Source organism: Exophiala xenobiotica, assembly GCF_000835505.1.
Source record: "Exophiala xenobiotica strain CBS 118157 unplaced genomic scaffold supercont1.1, whole genome shotgun sequence".
Taxonomy (NCBI): Eukaryota; Fungi; Ascomycota; class Eurotiomycetes; order Chaetothyriales; family Herpotrichiellaceae; genus Exophiala; species Exophiala xenobiotica.
The window spans coordinates 4470530-4490466 of record NW_013562494.1 but is presented as its reverse complement, the minus strand read 5'-3'; the positions used below and the strand labels follow the sequence as shown (position 1 = coordinate 4490466).

General features: G+C 52.6%; 8 protein-coding genes across 9 annotated transcripts; 4 read left to right on the top strand and 4 right to left on the bottom strand.

Annotated features, from left to right (window-relative positions):
- Positions 1-1086: 1086 nt before the first annotated feature.
- PV05_01765 (uncharacterized protein) lies at positions 1087-2564 on the top strand. The gene has a single exon (XM_013466797.1). The coding sequence runs from the start codon at positions 1215-1217 to the stop codon at positions 2388-2390; it is 1176 nt and encodes a 391-aa protein (XP_013322251.1). The 5' UTR covers positions 1087-1214; the 3' UTR covers positions 2391-2564.
- PV05_01764 (uncharacterized protein) lies at positions 2017-4395 on the bottom strand. The gene is made up of 2 exons (XM_013466796.1): positions 3702-4395; positions 2017-3568 (listed from the first exon to the last, which is right to left on the bottom strand). The coding sequence occupies exons 1-2, from the start codon at positions 4187-4189 to the stop codon at positions 2680-2682; spliced, it is 1377 nt and encodes a 458-aa protein (XP_013322250.1). The 5' UTR covers positions 4190-4395; the 3' UTR covers positions 2017-2679.
- Positions 4396-5243: 848 nt separating this feature from the next.
- PV05_01763 (uncharacterized protein) lies at positions 5244-7582 on the top strand. The gene is made up of 4 exons (XM_013466795.1): positions 5244-5600; positions 5835-5962; positions 6021-6095; positions 6253-7582. Exons 1-4 carry the CDS (start codon positions 5427-5429, stop codon positions 7409-7411), a joined length of 1536 nt encoding a protein of 511 aa, XP_013322249.1. The 5' UTR covers positions 5244-5426; the 3' UTR covers positions 7412-7582.
- A 318-nt stretch (positions 7583-7900) lies between these two features.
- Positions 7901-9153, bottom strand: PV05_01762 (uncharacterized protein). The gene has a single exon (XM_013466794.1). It carries the CDS (start codon positions 9075-9077, stop codon positions 8169-8171), a length of 909 nt encoding a protein of 302 aa, XP_013322248.1. The 5' UTR covers positions 9078-9153; the 3' UTR covers positions 7901-8168.
- A 211-nt stretch (positions 9154-9364) lies between these two features.
- PV05_01761 (uncharacterized protein) lies at positions 9365-11351 on the top strand. The gene has a single exon (XM_013466793.1). The coding sequence runs from the start codon at positions 9643-9645 to the stop codon at positions 11266-11268; it is 1626 nt and encodes a 541-aa protein (XP_013322247.1). The 5' UTR covers positions 9365-9642; the 3' UTR covers positions 11269-11351.
- An 85-nt stretch (positions 11352-11436) lies between these two features.
- On the bottom strand, positions 11437-14758 carry PV05_01760 (uncharacterized protein). The gene is made up of 2 exons (XM_013466792.1): positions 12074-14758; positions 11437-12020 (listed from the first exon to the last, which is right to left on the bottom strand). The coding sequence occupies exon 1, from the start codon at positions 14107-14109 to the stop codon at positions 12091-12093; it is 2019 nt and encodes a 672-aa protein (XP_013322246.1). The 5' UTR covers positions 14110-14758; the 3' UTR covers positions 11437-12020; positions 12074-12090.
- Positions 14759-15640: 882 nt separating this feature from the next.
- On the top strand, positions 15641-16606 carry PV05_01759 (uncharacterized protein). Its single transcript, XM_013466791.1, has one exon. The coding sequence runs from the start codon at positions 15712-15714 to the stop codon at positions 16465-16467; it is 756 nt and encodes a 251-aa protein (XP_013322245.1). The 5' UTR covers positions 15641-15711; the 3' UTR covers positions 16468-16606.
- Positions 16370-17648, bottom strand: PV05_01758. Of its 2 annotated transcripts, XM_013466789.1 has the most exons (5): positions 17504-17648; positions 17369-17459; positions 17246-17302; positions 16996-17129; positions 16370-16939 (listed from the first exon to the last, which is right to left on the bottom strand). In XM_013466789.1, exons 2-5 carry the CDS (start codon positions 17445-17447, stop codon positions 16643-16645), a joined length of 567 nt encoding a protein of 188 aa, XP_013322243.1. In that variant the 5' UTR covers positions 17448-17459; positions 17504-17648; the 3' UTR covers positions 16370-16642. The 2 variants fall into 2 exon arrangements, with proteins under 2 accessions (XP_013322243.1, XP_013322244.1); XM_013466790.1 differs by having other exon boundaries at positions 17369-17648.
- Between the last annotated feature and the right edge of the window lie 2289 nt (positions 17649-19937).

Sequence of the window (19937 nt, the reverse complement as noted above, 5' to 3'; positions counted from 1 at the left end):
CGACTTACTTCGCTAGGCTACAAGAGAATTTCGTTGAGATTTGGCTCTTTGAACGGTCCAAAAGCTTCGAGTACTTTGTCCAAGTCGAAGCTCTTCCATTCGGGTGTGATCGTATCGTCCACCAGGGTCGCATGACTTCTTGCGTCTTGTTTGGTCCCAACTCGCAAACTGTTGGCTCATTGATGAACCGCTGCATGCTGTGTTTTTGTGTCGAACGTAGTCGGTTGCATGACCTTCAGCTACCAGGTCTATGGCCCTTTTTGTTCTCTTCCAGCAATCTCACTTCACGTTCAAGCGATTTGATCTCGCGATTTTTCTGGTCCTTGATCTCTTCCGTTTCCAGAGTCAACCATCCCCAATAGGCGATTTGGTAGGTGAGAAAGGCTAGCGTAATAGCCTTGAAAAAAGCTCGTCCGTGTGTCTTGTAGAAGTTGATGGGCTTCTCTGGAGCTTCGGAGGGATATTGTGGTTGAGACTGGCGGAACGGACGTGTCGTGCTGAATGTTCGGATCGACCAGAAGGAGACGGGTTGGGCGCCGGTAGGTCGTAAGAGTCTTAAGATGGCTAATGGTTTCATCTTCATGGTGGGCATTGCTTCCCAGTCTTAGATGTGAGCGAGGCCTGAGGTGCGAGCGAAAGGCGTGGCCTGGGAAGAAGTTCAACAGCAAGACTGACGGAGCTTCCTTTCACGTGATCTCTACGTCGGCTACCCTGTCTCACGTGACTACAGCGCATTCGGCCTTCCTTGAGTCTCGAGTCTTCACGGTCGTTTACTCTTACATTTTGATTTGATTTTCACCTTCAACCTTGAGCTAAAGAATATCCTCGTGTCGTCAAGCCAGCAACATGGCATATTTTGATGAGCTCGGATGTACATTCATGCTGAACATGCAGTTCTGCCACAAATAGCAGCTCTCTACAGTTGCATCGAGGTAGGCCTTTAATGGTTTGACTGGACTGGCTCGCATATCGCTCAGATTTAGTCTTTACTGCATGTGATCATTACCAGCATCTATTCCATACGCTCTTTACAGAGTCTCTTACCTGAGGCGGACATTAATCGTGCTTTTCCATTGGTCTCTGCAGTTCAGCCAAATTCGACCGGGACCCCAAAACGGCTTTCAATCTGAGAATCCGATTACGAAGATCGCCCCAAGCTAGGCAACTCCTATTTCAAGTCCCAAGCCATATATACTGCGAGCCTGGAGTGCCAGATGCTCAAAACAAACTTCCTCGGAGAACCCTCCTCCACCATGACTGAGCACGCGTACCTGTCGACACCAAAGCCGGCTCCTGAATTGCACATACCGGTGTCGGCTTCCGTGGTAGACGTCCGCATCGTTGACACCACTACCTATGGACAGGCACCTGCATCACTGATGTTTAGTCCTACCCTCCCGGGTCACGACATCTTCAGCTTTCCTTCCTACTCATTTCTTGTCAGTAACACAGCTCAAGACAAGCATGTGCTATTTGACATGGGCATGCGCAAGGACTGGGAGCACACCCTCCCACCCAAAACTGTTGGCTTCATCAAGCAGTATATGCCCTTTGACGTCAAGAGGAACATCGATGAAATGTTGAATGAGGATGCTGGGAACCTTGGGATTACTACCAAATCTATCTCAGCCGTCATCTGGTCGCATCAACATTTTGATCATCGCGGGGACATTAACGCCTTCCCTTCTTCCACCGACATTGTGGTAGGCCCAGGTTTCAAGGCAGCATACCTACCAGCGTATCCAACCAACCCAGAAAGCAGCATCCTTGAATCCGAACTGGAACGACATACATTACGCGAGTTGGACAATGCATCTTTCACTCTTAAAATCGGGCAATTTCCAGCTCACGACTTTTTCGGAGATGGCTCCTTCTATCTCTTGTCTGCACCTGGCCATACTGTGGGCCACCTGTGCGCCTTAGCACGAGTTTTGACCACTCCTTCGCCGTCCTTTGTTTTCATGGGTGGCGACTGTGCTCACTATCCTGCCATTTTCAGGCCAACAGAATATCTCCCCTTGCCAAAGGAAGTTCCTGCTATCCCAAGGTCACGCTTTGCAGTTGCACCATGCCCCGGGTCTTGCTTTCAGGAATATATTCATCCCAAAAGGAGTGCAAATGAACCGTTCATTTCAGCAAATCCCCCAGTCAATGAGGATCCAGAGGAGGCGAGGCGCAGTGTCTCCGCGATGCAAGCCTTTGATGCTAACGAGGACATCTTGGTGTGTATTGCCCACGACGCGGGCCTGCTGGGTAACGTCAAATTTTATCCACAGACCTTGAATGATTGGAAAGAACAGGGGACCAAACACTCTGTCCATTGGAATTTTTGTGGTGATATGGACCTCGAAAATGCGAAGGTGTCGGTCGAAGCTGGGTCAGCGCCATAACATTCGTTTTAGATTCGGAACAAGTGTAATCAGAACGCTCCTCTTACGACCGTGGATGCCCAACAAGAGGATGGGCAAGATTCAACCGAGACTATCTCATTCTTTGATCAAGCATTCGATTGGGTTACTGGACGAGCGACCAGCCATTTGGTGAGCTGAATGCTTGAGATGTCGGAAAATAGCTTTTGGTTGTAGGAGCATGTCTTGATACGCCATGATGGTAGAGGCGCAGAGCCCCAGGCTTAGCATCAACTCTCGCCGTACTCTATTGTTCGGTATCAATTTTAGATCATAGAGTTCTCACAAAATCTCCAGCATTTGCAGCATTCCCGATCGTCCAACAGGACTGACTTGCCTCCGATGCCTTCTGTGACCCTAGTACCTGTGTGACCTGATCAATGAACTTGTCTTGTAGTTGTTTGTCGGTCATGGGAACCTCCAAGCTGCCGATGGCATGTGTGACGTGCTTCGTCAATTTGTGACCATCCGAAAACTCTGCCACAATTTCTGCTTCGTCAGCGCCGAGCTTGTTGTCGGCAACTGCATCGATCTTGTCCCTGACCGAAGTGATATCCTCGCATCTCACAACTTTGTCGTCATACTGCGCGGGACCTGCTTTGCCCAAGACCAGACCAGCAGCTCCGCCGTGGTACACGCTGAACTTGGCCTGCAAACCATCCTGAGGCGTTTTCTTGCCAGTCAATTCCAGCACCAGAGGGTGTACTCTGCAATGTACGCTTTTGATACCAGCTGATGAGAAGCCTTTCTCCTTCATCTCTTGATGCAACTGAATGCACCCATCTATGACGGGATGGACCACGATCCCGCACGGAAAGGGTTTGAAAGAATTCTTTCCAATCTCCCACACCTGTCCGAGGGTAGCTATGTGGCCATCCAGTCTCTGTGTTTCGCTGACGACGTTGGCCCAGCCGCGTTTCGCCTCGAGTGCCTGTAATGAGCTGGTGTAGCCTTTGGATGCGAGAATTGCAGCCATCAGTCCGTTCTGAGCCGAGCGACCCACGTGGAATGATTTGGTGTCGGAGCCGAACATCTCGCGCAGTCCGGTCACTTGGGTCGCGGCAATGCCAATGGCGTGGGCCATTTGTTCTTCTGACAGATGGAGGATTTTGCCCACGGCCACTGCGGCACCGATCGAGCCTGTTGTGCTGGTGATGTGCCTAGATGCGATTTGAATGTTTAGCAAGGCGTCTCTCGCTCAATTGGGGCGAGATACTCAATTGGCAAACACGAGAGAGTTTGTGTTTAAGTGTGTGTCAGAGTGAGTGTGAAGGAGGCGAGACGTGTACGTACCATCCGACATCGTAATGCTTCGGCCAGACGGCCAGGCCAAGCTTGCATTCGGCCTCGATGCCAGCGACGAGGGCAAGAATGAATTGCTGCCCGTCGACATTGCCCAAGGCTTCTGCCTGCGCGAGCAACGCACTCGCCACGGGACCTGTAGGGTGGATGATGGTTTCGAGATGCGTGTCATCATAGTCGTGCACGTGTGACGCGATCCCGTTGATCAAGGCCGCGTGCGATGCGTCTGCCCGGCTGGGTAGATTCAAGTTGTTGTCAGCAGCCTTGCTCTGGCTCGTGCGACCGAGGATGCTCGAAGTTGCGGGCCCAAAGAACGGCGCCAGTGCTTCCAGCGCGGTGGTCGTGGTGCGATGGTTTGAGCCGCCCAACGCACAGCCCGCCCAGTTGTAGAAACTCCGGACGGCGGCTTGTGTGACAGGTTCGGGGAGGTCGGTGTACTGGAGTGAGACCGCCCACGCGGCAAGGCGCTGTGTTGCCATGGTGGGATCTTTCTGCGTAAAGATTCAGGTAGCTATATGTCTATGCTGTTTTCTTCGGGTCTACCAGCGTAAGCAGTTCTCTTGTGACGCCGAGCTTTGTTTGACAAGGCCTGGATGGCTGGAATATCGCAGCGCAGTGTGTCGCAACGGATATTCTATGTATTGTATCCAACTGCCTCACCTTCGGCATTTTGCTCTGATGATCCCCTTCGTGGTCCCTGGATTTACCCCACGGAGTTTGAGCGTGGACTCATTACCTTGGACACCAGTGACCACAGGGTTACAGAGGCTCCCCTGCGATCCCCTCATTGCTCGGGTGGGTAGTGAGGTAATGAATCCCCGACATCGCAGCTCCTTGTGGGGACGAAGATGAAAGGTCCAACACTCGAAGGCTCGGAGTCTCGCCGACGCCTTTTGGGAGGTCACGGTATCAAAGCCTTTGACCACAACATTGTATGAGTATGGGGTCGATGCGCCCAGGAATGTCCGTACAACATGAAGCCTTGCAGCCCTAAGTTACTGACGTTGACTCCCACGAGGCTGTAATTCTTTCGAGACATGGCTTGTGCTGGTGCGGTTGTTTCCCCGGTACTTTTGGTCAATGCACAATGTTAGCTGGCCATCAAAAGTCCAACACAGAACTTCAATACGAAAGGCCTGACACACGGACCCTCGCCGGTCCCCTAAAGCAAGTAACCTCCAGCTGCTCCCGCCCTCTGTGGCTTCAGCTGGCCATTACTTGGCAGATGGATTGCCCTGGACCGATGCCTGGGTAACAAACCGCATCGAGGACCGAGTTCACCATGCTCAAGGGTTCAACGACCCTTTCTTCCGCATCGGGGCCCGGAAAGATGCCCCAAACACTCAGCCCTATGAGCATGGGTCGGGTCCTTCTCGATTTGTGCTGTTTTCTTTTCGCTCATCGCTCCATGGGCGATTGATAGTTCGGCGCTCGAGCGAAAACGAACCAATCTTTACGAGGTTGAGAAGAGGCTATGAGGGAAGCTCGATGGCCAAGATTCAGCTCTGTGCTGGCCAGCATCAAACTGCCCATACAGCTTCCACCGACTTGCCTGTAGAGGATCGGAATGGTCTACCAATTGTGCAATTATAAGGAGCTCCCCTGATCCGTTCTCAAGTCATTGTTCTCGAGCCGGCTACACACCTCCCTTGCCGTCGACTTGAAGACCCAGTTTGACTTCTTGTGCTCCTCGTCTTCCTCCTCCTCCTGATCAGAATGTATCGTGGTGCAAGTCTCATTCAATATCTGGCAGCGCTGCCAGCTCTAAGCGCCGTTGTCTCAGCAGGACATGTGAAGCTGGACTTCCAAAGGAGAGCAACATCCAGATCGATCGAGCGGAGAGCTGTCAATGCTCATGAGGTGCCTATCATCCAGGCGGAACAAGCATCGGTATGTCCTAGACCTATTCAGCACGTTGTGGATAAAGTGGCGTTGGGTTCGTCTTCTTGGTCAACATGAGCCAGGACGACTACTCTCGATTCTTGTTTGTTACGGCCAGGGTAGCTGGACCAACAGACACATCTCTCTCAAATGATCTTGTTGCTGCACCTTCACAGCACACTGGCCTTGACGCAATTCTTTCTTGGACGGTAAAAAAGCAGATGCTGACTACCATCTCGACAGCTTTACGAAATCAGCCTGAGCATTGGCACTCCCCCTCAGGATTTCCAACTCCAGCTTGATACTGGCAGCAGTGACCTTTGGGTGCCGTCCGTCAATGCTGAAGCTTGCCTGACGCAAGATGGTGGCTGGTGAGCACTCCCAAAAGATTCAAGACGAACCCATGGATGCTAATCAAATGCAAACCAGCCCCGGTGGCGCTTTTGATGCCAACGCGTCGAGCACCTTCCACGTCGTATCAGAAGATTTTAAAATTGGCTATGGGTGAGTGCACCATTTGACTTGTTGGGGCATGGGCGGCATGGTCTTGATATGGTTCATCCCGGGAACAAGAAGACGACCGATCCTGTTAGACTGTTCCACCATGTCGGAGTCCGTCAGCTTGCGAGCAATGATCCGAGACTAACCTGGAGTGATACAGAGACCGAACCGCAGATTTCGGAGACTATTTTACAGACGTCGTCAAACTCGGCGACGCAACCGTCCAGAATTTCACCATGGCCCTGACGTTGAGGACCGTGAACGGGCCACAACTCAACAATTCCGGCCAAGGTATCCTCGGCGTGTCCTACCGGACCAACGAGGCCGCTGTCATGTATGGAGGAGGAGAGGGTACTCCGACGATATATGAAGAGATGGTCGACCAAGGCCTTATCGAGAGGTCAGCCTACAGTCTGTACCTGGACGACACCGAGATTGGAAAGGGATCGATCCTGTTCGGCGGAGTTGACCCGAGCAAGTACAAGGGAGATCTGACTGTCCTGCCACTTCAGCCGTTCAACGGAACCATCAACGCATTCTGGGTGGCACTTACCGATGTGTCCATCGACGACGAGGCAGGTGTCCGATCATTGACAGGCAAGGCTTTCCAAGGCGCAAACGCCCTGCTCGATAGTGGCACGACAATGGCGAGGATCCCCAACGTCGCTTTCAATAACCTGGTCCAGGGTCTTGGTGGAGTCGTCGAGGATGGGAACACCATTGTCCCCTGCTCTCTCGCGGACACCAACACCACTACTGTCTCGTTCCAGTTTGGAGGCGCCGATGGTGTCTCGATGGCCGTGCCGGTGTCCGCCATGATCGACACGCTCACAAAGTTCGATACTGGTGACGGCCAACCCGAGGGCTGCGTGCTACTCGTAGGCCCATCTTTGGACGGCCTGACCATCCTCGGCGACGCGTTCCTGCGGTCCTTCTACGTCGTCTACGATGTCGCCAACAACCAGGTCGCCATCGCCACTGCTGCTCTGAATGCCACCGCGACAGGTGATATCACTGCCATCCCCACGGGCACTAGCATCCCCGGTGCCAGCAGCACTGCGACACTGATGCTTGTGACAGCTTCCTCGGGCGCAGATACTACCACGTCGACCGTCCCCCCGATCACGTCATACGATGGCTGGGGCTCGCCAACGTTCAGTCTCGCGGCATCAACCGCGGGCGCATCGGGTTCTTCGACGGGATCTGGTGCCGCGGCTTCCAGCACCTCGCAGTCATCTGCTAATATTGTTCGCGGTGCATCGGGTCTAGGATGTCCGCTTGCCTTGTTCGTGGCGATCACTGCGATCTTTACCTTCTAACACATTTTTTCTTTAAGATCTCTTTAGAGTTGTGGAGCGCTATGTATTGAATAAGATTCAATTCGTGTCAGATCAGATCCAGAACTGAAAATATTTTGGCCCCGGTCGAGTCGGATATCCTCATCAGGCGTTCGTGAAAGCTTGTGATATTGCCACAGGCGTGATTTCGGCTTCACAGAATCGGATTCAACAGCACACCCCTTCGAGAGATTGATGACCTTGCCTAGTCTACCGAAAGCGAACACCCATGAGCCTGGTGAACCACTTGACCGGCCTTTGTCTCATCATGTGAGGGTGATGCGGAAGGAAGGATCGAGCATAGTCAGGCTTGAGCCCCTGAAAATTTGTTCTTGTCTACCTACCCTTCACTTGCCTCCGCGCTGTGACCAGCACAACGAAGCTTGAGGAAGCGAACATAAGCGGTGTGTTTTGCTGCCTGTGAAGTCGATTGTCTGCCACATCGAATAAACCATAGGTCATATATTCGAGTCTGCCAATTTTCCTTCGAATTGGACCGATTGAAGTAGAGGCCTCATGTTCGCACTCTGTTAGAATTACCTAGGTGGTCTAGCAGTATGTGTCTGGGAATTCCCCTTGAATGTAGGCCAATTTTGGTTGGTGGGCGGGGCCTCGTCTTCTACGACAGAGCAGGGAATCCTGGGTAGAGCAGCAGGTGTGAGCAGACTCCTTGGCCCGTTGACTTTTTGAGCTTCCTCGATATAGCAAGTCAAGAGATGACCGCAATACCCGTCACTGTTCATCTAGCCAGTGTCCGCTCCGGTAGAGTTCCGATGGCCTTCCAGAAATCTCTGGCATCCAATTTCCTGCCCAGAGCCTCCACTGACCTAGGTAGTCCTCGCACATTGTTTTCGTCCATCAACTCGACCACCCACCGCCTGTACTGTAGCTTCTCGTCCGTTGACTGTTTGTCTTCTTCCGCACCCTCATGGCTCTTGCCCGTCCACTCCCACACTAAGCTCCACCAGTCATATGAAACGCAATCAGCTACGATCCATCGCCTGCCGAAGAGCTTCTCCTTCTTACTTCCAGCTCCATCCATGTCCACGTTCATGACACTGACCACAGCCCTCGCGACATCCCGCCCGTGGATCAAGTGCAAGGCTCCTTTCGCTCCAAGCTGTTCCCTCGTCTTAGCCACCCGAGTGAGCCAGTTCTTCGGCTCCCTACTTCCGCCGTACAGGCCCGCAAGGTTCAACACGCAACCTCCAAGAGAGAGAAGTTCCTCCTCGGCAATGCCACGCTCGTTCGATTCGTCGATAGGAGACGAAGAACTGTTCCAGTCTGGATTTGTGTAGATCCCAGTTGAACCAAGTTGAATCCATTTCGTGGCTACGGGCCTGTCGCCCGTCTGTGGATGAGTCTCAGCATAGAGCTTGAGCAATTTGTTTGACGGTCCTCGGCCCTTGAGCGGGAAAGTGACAAGCACATATTGCGCGGTAGGGAGCTTCTTGAATTGATCAAGATCATCGGAGTCGGAGTCGAATCTGAATGTGATTGTGCCGTCATGTCCTGTACTGGTTGTGGCAGCATATGTGATGTCTTCATCGTGGAGAAGTGGTTGAAGAAACTGCCATGTCCAGCCCGCTCCCAGCACGAGCAGGGTGACTATCTGAGACGGCGAAGAACTTGCACGGAGCGTCATCATCAACACCAACACGAGTCAGCTTTCACTTGGAGATAAGACGAGACGCAGCCTTGCGACATGTAGTGACCGTGACACGTGAGAGAGAGGAAAGCAAGGTTGTTGTTCCATGTCAAAAACTCAATCATGATATCATCCCTTCCGAGAAAATGCATTCCACCAACAGATACACCATCCCGGCCATAACCAAAATCCAGACTCTTGAAGCAGATGACGATGGTCCATGATAGTGCTCTCTTACTTGACTTGTTGTTGTTAGGACCATACTACTCCGGCTTTAACGTAGGCCCCGGACACGGCTTCTGACAATGCGTCGTCCGATAACTTCGACCGACACCCGCCCCGCAGCCTGGCGATGGCACGTCGGCAAGCAATGACTGTACTCCGTACGAATACTTCCTTCGACATGAATCTTACTGAAGGGCCCGGCAAGACGGCAAACCTCCGCAAGCCCATCCATATATAAGACCGCGAAACAAGAAACCGAGGCACGACATATCTTACTACTAACTTAACGATCTCTCATTCCTGCAACAGCATACGCATTCGCATTCGCATTCGTATCCCGATGAACATGGAGCCTGCCCAAGTCAACTTCGGTCAACAGTACATGGGCACACCATGTGCCCAGCTAGTCGCTCCTGTGCTCCCTGAGGCGGAAATACTCAAGATTGAAGCAGCCGAAGTACACAATTACAGCTTCCCGACGATTCCCATCTTCCAAGGACCAGCACCAGCGGTCTCTGCCCTGGACTTCTGCAACGTCACCGTCTCCCTGAGACACTCTGGAGCCGATGATACCGTCTACGTCAATGTGTGGCTACCCCTGAGAGACTGGAACGGGCGGTATCAGGCGATCGGCGGCGGCGGCCTCGCTGCGGGCTTTGGTGATCTCCTACTCGGCGGCCAAGTCGCCCACGGGTATGCGGCGTCCTCGACCGACGGTGGCTTGACGCTGGACAATACCATCGACCCGATGAGCGGTCTGTGGGCGTTGAAAGAAGACGGCACCCCCAACGATGTCCTCCACCTCAATCTCGCGTGGCGATCGATCCACGATATGGCAGTCGTGTCCAAAGACGTAATCAAGCAATTCTACGGCTCCGACCCCAGCTACTCTTACTGGCAGGGGTGCTCGCAGGGCGGCCGTCAGGGTTACGCCGCTGCAGCCAAGTATCCACACGACTTCGACGGGATCCTCGCCACAGCGCCAGCCATTGATATCACGGAATTCGTCCCTGCAGACTACTGGCCCCCGGTCGTGCTGCGCAACGCCGGCATCCCGCCATCCTGTATCTTCGAAGAGTATCAGAAGTCCATCATCGCTGAATGTGATCCTCTCGACGGCGTCACCGACGGCCTGATCTCCACCCATGAAAGTCTGGAGAGCTGCAAATTCGACCCGGACACTCTGGTCGGCAAGACCATCTCCTGCGGCGAAGGCTGCCAGGAGCTCGACCCGGTCATCGGCTGGAAGAAAGTCCCGTGCAAGAAGACCAGCGATCTCACCCTGACATCCGCGCACGCCGACATCATCCGAGAGATCCTACGAGGTCCCCACACCGCGGACGGGAAACAACTCTGGTACGGCCTCGCTCCAGGCGCCGATTTCGACGTCACTGCCAGTGTGATCTTGACAGAGAACGACACTCGAGAAGTTGTCCCTTTCATGGTGGCCGAGAACTTCCTCAAGTATCTTGCCCTGCAGGATCCCGAATACGACATGACCAAGATGACGCACGAGGACTACGTGAAAGCCCATGAACTATCGATCACACGTCTTGGACCGCTCTGGGGAAACCAGGAACTCGACCTGACCGGGTTCAAGCAGTCCGGCGGCAAGCTGCTGACATGGTTCGGCCTGGCAGACCAGTACATCACTCCGTTCGGCATGATGCGGTACCGCGAGGGTATCCAGACCAAGTTTGGTGGCGCGGATGCAGTTGATGAATGGTATAGGCTCTTCTTCGCGCCCGGCGCGGGTCATTGTTTCGGTGGGCATGGCCCGAATCCTGTCGACCCCTTGGGCGCGCTCGTGTCGTGGGTCGAGGAAGGTAAGGCGCCTGATGTGCTGCCAGCGGCAAGGACAACCGAGGCAGGTGTCGAGATCACGAGGGATCTGTGCAGATTCCCCAAGAAATTGACCTACACCAACGGTGATGTCAATGAGGCGGCTAGCTTTACTTGCCAGTAACTTACAGCAAAAGGCACAGCTCTACTCGGTGCTTACAACGCCCAGTCCCATGTACTCGTACATAATTAAAGCCCTCACCACTCCAGAGCTTGCTTGGTGTTGCTTCTATGCCGTAATATGCTGGTTACTAGCAGTGCGGTCTTACTGAGTGCGGTCCTTAGACTGGTCCATTGTGTCGAGGGCTATACTTCTTATTGCTCACCAAGATTGTTCAAAAGTTGTCCAAAAGTGTGCGTCGTTCGTGTAATGTACGTACTCCCCATGGCCTTTCCATGTCCATCCTGCCCACTGGCGTTTTCGTCCTGTTGACATTCATTTTCTACCATTCCCGCATATCCAAGCATATCCCGTCCTTCAAATCGTTCCCAAATTCACTCATTCATTCCAAGTTCGCATGCCGTTCTCCTACTCAAAACAAGTCCCCCACAACGATTGAGTTGCCTCTCCCTTCTCTATTCTCTCGACCGCTCGGCCAGACACGGACGACCTGTGTCACCAAGCTCAACGCGAATGAGAACAAGGTGTTAAATATAAGAGTGTCCAACAACAGGTATCTTTGTCCATCCTAGTGTGGATGTCTCCGACTCAAGGAAATTTCGTGATAAATCATAGGTGATCCCGTCTGGTGTGGAGGTCGTTCAGTAAAGACGGGAAAGTCATCAAGCAAATATGTTCAGGCAACGAATAGCTGCTTCGCGCCAGCTACTGAAGCTTCGGTGTTTCGCCCGCGGGGACGTTGGTCTTGTTCGTTCCTGTAATGCATCAGACGAGTTGCCTCTGAACAAACGAAGGGTCTGATGATAACCTTGCAATCCTCTTTCATTAACCCCATAATTCCTCCTGCGATGGTACTAGGTCTGGGCCTGCGTACTTGCCCTGCCTCTGTTCCGGATACTTTTCCTTCTCCTTCTTGATCGTAACCAAGCTGGCGAGACTCTCCTTCACACCCGACGGCTCAGATGTCTGAGTCTGCTCTGCTTCAACGTCCCTGGCAATTAATTTGTAGTCCTGAATGACACCAGCGTAAAAGCCTTGGCCTTCGTCTCCAACTCCAGCGTGCCCATTCCAGCCCTTGCGGGACTCAAAATACATGTCATCCGTCTCAGTGTCAATGTCTGTGGTTTCGTCGGCAGAGGTAATATCATCCGTGGTCGATGCGTCGGTTGTGGAAGTGTTGTCGGTAGGTGACTTGCCCGCTGGTTTATCGCCGTTCCACGGGAAATCAAAGTTTTCTCTGGGACTGGCTCGACGTCGCTCAGGTTCTAGTGATGCGGCTCGCCGGGTGAAGTCACCAGAAATGCGACGACGGGTGAAGGGCTCGCGAGACACGGCTCGACGGCCGGCCGGACCTGGAGATATGCCACGCCGGCTAGATGGGCCACGAGAATGTGGTCGTGCAGTTGTTGGGTCAGGAGTTCTGGCTCGAGGAGTTGTTCTTGGCTCGCGAGAAAGTTCTCGTCTGCTAGTCGGAGCAGGCGACTCAGCTCGACGTCTGGCAGGATCTCTTGACTGGGCACGACGCGTAGTCGGATTGGGGGAGTCGGCACGATGAGTGGCCCGATCTCGAGATGTATCACGGCGGCTGACAGGCTCAGGTGTCTCAATACGACGCACATCAGGTTCTCGAGACAAGGCACGACGGAAGACAGGCTCGCGAGATAAAGTGCGTCGGCGAGCAGGAGAAACAGTGCGGCGGCCTGGGTCGCGGGATAAAGCTCTTCTGTGTGTTGGTTCGACCGATCCAGCTCGACGAGAATCAGGCTCCTGAGATTCTGATCGACGTGCTGACGCTTCTCGTGACGCACTACGAGGTTGTTCTGGTGGCCCTCGAGACGAAGCTCGCATGTATGCAACTTCTCCCAGGCCAGGACCACGGGAAGCGGGACGGGAAGTGTCTCTCATCGTGCTGCGGGAAGACTTCCGTGGGATCTCGACGTCTGAAGTGTCGATGGGACTGGTGATTCGAGATGGTGGAAGCGATGGAGGACTGTCACGGACATGTTCGGCGAGCTTGAAGGTAAGACCTCCAACATCAATCACTTCGTTGTTGTCAGCTGAAGTTGGCAAGCCTATTGCGGTCCGACCAGCAACAGGAGTGTTGTCCATAGGCGTGGCATTGTTGCTTTCAGATAAACCGTCGTACTTCTCCGCGACAGGACTGAGGATGGAGATCGCAGAGGTTGGCTGACTTATGGTTGGTGGGACTGAAGTTTGGATAGGCGGAAGTCGGCTGCTTGCATAGCCCTTGTCGGGAAAAGCTGCTCTTGTGAAAAAAGTGCTCACATCGTCGTATACGGGTGAGGCGGTCTGGACGATCGGAGAATCAGCGCGATATGGTTCAGCGAGTGGTCGAGCTTCTGCAACAATGACTTCGTCGATGTTGGTCTGAATATTGTTGAGAGCTGGTCGTGATTCGACAGTGATGACTTTCTCCACCTGCGTGGCCAGCGCCTGAGCATTGATGCCTGAGGATGAACGACGATGCTCCTTCTTTCGTGTCCATGGCAGAGGAATGGTGATGGTGATGGCAGTTCGTTCCTTCTGGATGAAAGGTGGTGTTGGCTGCCTGATCTCTTCGATGGCCGTCTTTTCCATTTTGGCTACTTCAAAGTTCAAGTCAGGCGAATTGTTGACCAGGGTCTTCTGGGAATCGGGACTACCGTGGGCCTGGTAGACCGGATTGTTGAGGTCATTGTCAGGATATTGCTGAGCCCAGCCTCCATCATGAGGAGCCGAGATGGCAACGTCGCCCCATCTTGCATGCAACGGCTTCCCAGATTCTGAGCGAGACCTTGACGGTCGACGTCGAGATGGCATTAATCCTTCAAAGACTGGAGCCATGGTCGACTGTGTTAGATGTACGGTCGGATTGTCCGGCTTGAGGCAGGGTCGAGATAAATTGGATGTTTGATCTTCGTAACAACAAACGCCTGCGTCAAACCAGAACACCTGGAGTCTAAGCAGTGGATGAGATTGCTCTGTTCGTGGGCCAGCCCTCGGACGGAGTAACAGCAGTAACGGGCGGCTATACAGTCTCACAAGACCGACGTAGAAAAGAAATCCGAACAAAAATATCAACGTAGTATACTGCCTCCCTCAAGAATGAAACCTTGAATGATTGAAAGTACCACAGTTGGAAAAACAAGGCGGCACAAGAAGGAAAATGTACTCTGGAGTGCTTGAGAGTCCTTACCTAAAGCGTCAAGTTGTGGCACAACAATAGAAGAGGCTCTAGGCCCTGGGTATCTCGAGAGATGCATGACAGTACCGAGATGCTGAAGATAGAATCTGGCTGCAAGGGACCATGTGGGAAGCGATAGATGTTGGGTTGACATTGGATGGTTGGAGATGCGGCGTTTCGCAATGACTAGCCATTGGAAGGCAGAGGAAGATGAGACGCATAGCTATGCAGGGGCAAGCCAGGCCACCACATAGTGCTTGTGGACGAATGAAGCCCTTCAACGGTCTATAAGCGCCGGCAGTGACAACGAAGTTGATAAAAAGTGTGGAAGGGTGGAGATGAGAGAGCCGACAGGTTCTTCTGTACCTTAGCGACCCAGTGAGCGACTCCTGCTAGGTGTCTGCTTCAGCGCTTCCATTGGTGCCTTCTATTTTTACGCCCAGAAAGCGCCGTCGAATCACCTTTGCCGGTAGAAGCCTTACCTAGAGGTGCTCCCTACTGGCTGGATATTTCTGGTGGTCTACCATAGTATTCATCCAGACTTCACTCTGCACCACGTCGCATGAAGCCGTCGGGTATAGGATATCGACGGAGTTGAACTGGCGGAGCAGCTTTACCGCGCCCAAGCCGGGCCCGCAAACTGCAACGGCCAGCAAAATGCCCAGGAGGGGTCATCAAATCACAGTCGAGGCTACCCAAAGACCCAGATACACATTATGGAGGTAAGGCGGTTCAGACGCTTTAATTGGGACACCAGCTGGCCGCAGTCGAAACTGGAGATGGTGTGTCTGCCCCATCATGAAGGGACATGCCATACGGATATCGTGTTGATGCTACGTCGAATGCAAAGACCCTGAGCACACCACGCAAGCCGTATTGTATTTGGAGCCATCATGAGCTGAGGTATTGGATAGCTCTAGGCACGGCGAAGAACCTGCCAAATTTCCTTGCACGATCGAGATTGATGCAGAAGCCCGCCCTTGATCAGGGCATTTTCACAACGGGGGCAAAGAAGAGAGACTTTGAGCGTGTACGGAACGCCAACAGATTAACAATGAGAGTATTCAGCTTGGGCTCTGGGCTTCTCTGCTACAGAACAATGTGTACGTAAGCCGGAGTTGATACCCCGGATTTCGAGCCAGCACCCAAAATTTCCCATCGTTTCTTCAGGAGTTACTCCGTACTGTTGATGGTGTGCACAGTACCTCTACCAACTCAGCCTTGCCATTTCCTCGACCTCAGTCCTGCTTGCAACCTCTACAATGCCACTCCTCTCCTCAACGCTCCTCCTCCGCACTCACTCCCTCACCCTTGTAGTATTCGCATACTACCTCCTCACATCGCCCACATCCCTCCTCTCTTCCGCGCCGATATGGCTCATCGGCGAATCCATGTTCATCCGCCCTCCAGGCTACGCATCAGGCCAACCTCCCTCGAATGCTGGACCTGACACTCAAGCCTTTCGGCCGCCGGCTTTACTGCAAAACCCTATCCGTGCAAAGTCATCAACACCCCCAGTCACCGGCTCGGCATCTGAGCGCGAACTCTTCGCTCTGCTCGCACTATTGCTCCTCGTATACGCTCTTATGCAGTTCATCTTTGCAGGAGATTTGACATTGATGCTGCCGTCCGGACCGACAAGCATAAAATCGAGCGGGAAATCAGCTGCTACACAATCCACATCCAACTCCAGCCCCAGCTCCAGCTCGTCCCGGTTTGCTGAAGAACTCCATACACTGCTCACAGCACAGTCTCGCTGGCTTACGCTCGCTGGCCTGCACGTTCTCGCCTCTGCGGGACTTGTATTCTGGATATATATGTTCCACTCGCATGCACAATCTGACGCCACCGACTCAATGTTCCCTGGAGTGGTCCTGCTAGCGAACCGTGTGACGTTCACTGCCGGGCTGGCGGACATGCTATTCTGGGGATACCTTTGGACGGTGCTGAAAGATGAGGGAAGAGAAATTGGTGGACTGCTGGCACGAAGGAGGGAGATTGAGGAAGAGGATGAATAACCCTTCAACATGTATCCGCTGCGCAGCTTCCACCATCTATATTGCTTGTCCAGTACCTGCCAAAGAGCGTTATATTGTATAAACTCGAATCTGATTCAAACTGTACAATCTTTTCAACATGACTTGTATCATCTCCTTCTCCACCGTATATCTCGCACACCGCCCATATCTTGGCCTAAAGCAGCGCAGCGACCCCCAAAACCGCTGCGCCCACAACACCTAAACCGACGCCCTGCACGCTCATCTTTCCATCGGCAAGAGCACTCGAGGAGGCGCTAGTCGCGGCAGCAGAGGCACTCGACGCCGCGGAGGAGGTAGCGGCACTGATGGACGAAGAGGCACTGCTTAGGGCAGAGGAGATCGAGGCTGAAGCTGAGGAGGCACTGCCGGTGATACTGGCGGCCGCGGTGCCACTGGAGCTGCCACTTGTCGCAGAGGCTGTCGAATTGGCGGAGCAGCCTGCGGAGGCGGGCTGTACAGACAGTGTTAGCTCTGAAGGAAGAGTAGTCGCTGTGACATTGCGCTCACCAGAAGCGATGAAGCACCAACAGGATCGCAGATTGAATGCGCGTAAGCGAGTGCGGCCTGTTGATCAGCAACGTCGCAGCTCTGAGAGATACAGCAGCTGATGCTGGTGATGAAGGATGGTGTATGGCAGATGCCTGTCCATTCCGCCGTTAGCGTTGATACTCAAATCCGAAGGGTTCTTTCGCAGTACGGCGATGCCTTGTTCATCGCACCGCCGAGTGGGAAAATCTCGCATGGCAGGATTACTAACACGATGGATCGAGGTTGCACGATGATGGTAGAGCGTCCGTGATACATGTGTTCGCACCTACGTTGACTCCACGTCAGTTTCATAGACTCAAGCGCACCACTGCCTCGGGTGGTGGTCACATACATGTAGGAATTGTCGGGCTCGTCTGCGCAGACACGATGCCTGCGAGAATTGCGGAGACGGCGACGATAGCGGAACGCATTGTTTACTATGTCTCCCTTCTGTAAGAATACTCGTGGAAGAAATACGAGATGATACCTCTTTATATCTTTATATGGGAATGAAGCTATCGCCAACGAGACAAAAACAGGAAGACGAAAGAAAAGAGAAAGAAAGGAGATATAGAAGACCCTTGCCTACCCGACATGTGCTGTCGCTCGGGTCCAAGTTGAAGCTATCATCGGCAGTGGCCTTCTACGAGTGGTGTCACTACCCGTACCTTACCTAGGTATGTACCACCTCTTCATCATTGACGGGCCTGGCCTAGACCCGAAGCCCCAAGGTTCATGTATTTCTACTCTTTGAGAATTTCCTGCTACGCACTGATGTGGTCAGCTGGCAAAAGTCTTTTCAGAAGTCGGCTCTTCCCAACGTCGCCTTTTGAGCATAGCCCTTTCTTCACAAAAAACCGAGATCGAATCAATGGAATCTTTAGTGGCGCGGAGAGTCTCGAGCTGATTCCCCCCGCTATGGAGAATCCACAGGCTCCATCGGCAGTGCATCGCTTTCCTTAAACAGCCTAAATCAAGATGGCTACGGGGGGACATGATGGGACCGAGGTGACCATTATGGACCCAAGATCGATGATTCCAGGCCCCATCATGCCCTAATCGAAGGTCAAGGAAGCGGCTTCCAGGGTCCAGTTCCACATGATATCCATCTCATCCGCCGAATTATCAACAAGGCTGGCACGGCTGGCCATGTTATCCAGCATCGTGGTTTCACTTGGGGCACACAGAAGAGCCATAGGCCGTGAACCATAAACTACAGCCGACGGCGAGCTCCTGAGAAAGTTCATATCATAATAACTATGTTCCGGTCCGAGCAAGAATGGTGACTGTTCCTGAATTAGCTCAGCAATTCAGGTCTGGCGCGCATTCCTACTTAGACGCGAACAACATCCACTATCACCGCTCATTCGGCTTTGCACAACATCCTTCCAAGTCTCTATTCGCCGACCCATCTGGAATTTTGTCTCTCGTTGCACTCAGAATTCCCATATCTCCCCTTGTTTCACAAATATGAGCAGGCACGGTTCAAAGCTTGGAAAACTGCGAAAGCAATACTGTCCCAAGCCCTCAAGAGTTAATCAAGCAGATGCCATCACTCAAACAATCCAGATTATCGAGGACACGAGAGGACACGTTAAGCAGCTCGCCGGATTGCCAAAAGCGAACCTGGTTGGGAGCGATACCAGAACGCTTCGATGATGGTCGGAAATATCAATCAGCATGTTAACAGGCTTCACAAATCATCGTCGCGTATGGCTGAGGCAGGCCATCTTCTCTGATTCCGATCTCAAAGTTGAGGGGGTCCTAGGCGCTGCTGGATCTCACGGTCAAGACCTTGTTGCATCATCGGGACTTCTGCCATCACTGGTCGAGGCATGACACTCAACCGTGCGCGTCATGGACTCCTAATTGAACCGTTCCATCACAACGCTTTGCCCTCGAGACTCAGAATGCTGATCGCATCCACGGGTTGAATGTCATGACCAACGTATCTTTCTTCTATCGACTTACCCACGCAGACTCCAAGATGAAGCAGCATTGGTCGCTGCACAAGTGGCACAAAACCAAACTCAATATTTCATCAAGTGGACACCCCTTTCAAGAGTATATCCTGCATTCAGTAGAAACGTGAGGGCCTCCTAATACAATAGCACACGAGAGTGGTATATGAATGGAGGGATTCAAGGCCTAAATATATCATTTCGCATCACGTCGTCCTCTCCTCACAATCATAATTGCTACGTCCTTTCACTAGGACGTCCTCCCCATCCTCATTGCATATGATCTCTATCACTATGCAATTGTCCCCGTTAGCCTTTCCCTCCACGCGTCCCTTTATATAAGCGTATCGACCGTATTCCAGTAGAGAGCTCGAGTTCGGTAGCCTCAGCGTAGACTAAGTTAGGCCTACTTGGTCTGCTCTAGCACAACCTTTCACTAGATATCTTTCCTCTGCGAGCTAGAGATATATAGACGCCTAAGGAGTTAAGAACCCTAAGCAATCAACTTCGGTATCTAGCCTTTACTAACAGGAGTTTTTGAGGATTTGTACGAGGGAGAGCTAATTAGTCGATTCAGCTAACTGATGGTTTACATACTCAAATAGAAAATCAGTATACAGGGATGCGTTCTAATTGCTTAGCTGAAGATGCCTAGGACTTCCCGAATAGGATTTGCGAGTTCATCGCCATGACTTAGCCGTCCTTTGTATATGGTGCATCGCTACTTTGTTCTGGGGTCTTAGGGATACCTTGCGGCTGTTTGAGAAGCAGTAGGATACTAGATGACACCTCTGCTCTTCGGCCCAAGGTACTGGCGGATAGTACTTGTGGAAGAGACTTGTTTCGCTGTTCCCAAAGGAAGATGTATAAAAAAACGGAACACTTTGGTCATGGCAGCAGCTCTTCCCGGGGAATCCATCAATTTACCGAAGCCACCAATCGATTGCAGATGCTGCGCGG

Excerpts from the sequence above, each read along its gene's own strand:
- PV05_01765 (XM_013466797.1), top strand. The coding sequence starts at position 1,215 with ATGCTCAAAACAAACTTCCTCGGAGAACCCTCCTCCACCATGACTGAG.
- PV05_01764 (XM_013466796.1), bottom strand. The coding sequence starts at position 4,189 with ATGGCAACACAGCGCCTTGCCGCGTGGGCGGTCTCACTCCAGTACACC. Across the intron at positions 3,569-3,701 it reads AAGCATTACGATGTCGGATG|GCACATCACCAGCACAACAG; the intron begins GTACGTACACGT and ends AATCGCATCTAG.
- PV05_01763 (XM_013466795.1), top strand. The coding sequence starts at position 5,427 with ATGTATCGTGGTGCAAGTCTCATTCAATATCTGGCAGCGCTGCCAGCT. Across the intron at positions 5,601-5,834 it reads TCCAGGCGGAACAAGCATCG|CTTTACGAAATCAGCCTGAG; the intron begins GTATGTCCTAGA and ends CCATCTCGACAG. Across the intron at positions 5,963-6,020 it reads CTGACGCAAGATGGTGGCTG|CCCCGGTGGCGCTTTTGATG; the intron begins GTGAGCACTCCC and ends AATGCAAACCAG.
- PV05_01762 (XM_013466794.1), bottom strand. The coding sequence starts at position 9,077 with ATGATGACGCTCCGTGCAAGTTCTTCGCCGTCTCAGATAGTCACCCTG.
- PV05_01761 (XM_013466793.1), top strand. The coding sequence starts at position 9,643 with ATGAACATGGAGCCTGCCCAAGTCAACTTCGGTCAACAGTACATGGGC.
- PV05_01760 (XM_013466792.1), bottom strand. The coding sequence starts at position 14,109 with ATGGCTCCAGTCTTTGAAGGATTAATGCCATCTCGACGTCGACCGTCA.
- PV05_01759 (XM_013466791.1), top strand. The coding sequence starts at position 15,712 with ATGCCACTCCTCTCCTCAACGCTCCTCCTCCGCACTCACTCCCTCACC.
- PV05_01758 (XM_013466790.1), bottom strand. The coding sequence starts at position 17,447 with ATGCGTTCCGCTATCGTCGCCGTCTCCGCAATTCTCGCAGGCATCGTG. Across the intron at positions 17,130-17,245 it reads GTGCAACCTCGATCCATCGT|GCATCTGCCATACACCATCC; the intron begins GTTAGTAATCCT and ends CGGAATGGACAG. Across the intron at positions 16,940-16,995 it reads TTGGTGCTTCATCGCTTCTG|CCCGCCTCCGCAGGCTGCTC; the intron begins GTGAGCGCAATG and ends CTGTCTGTACAG.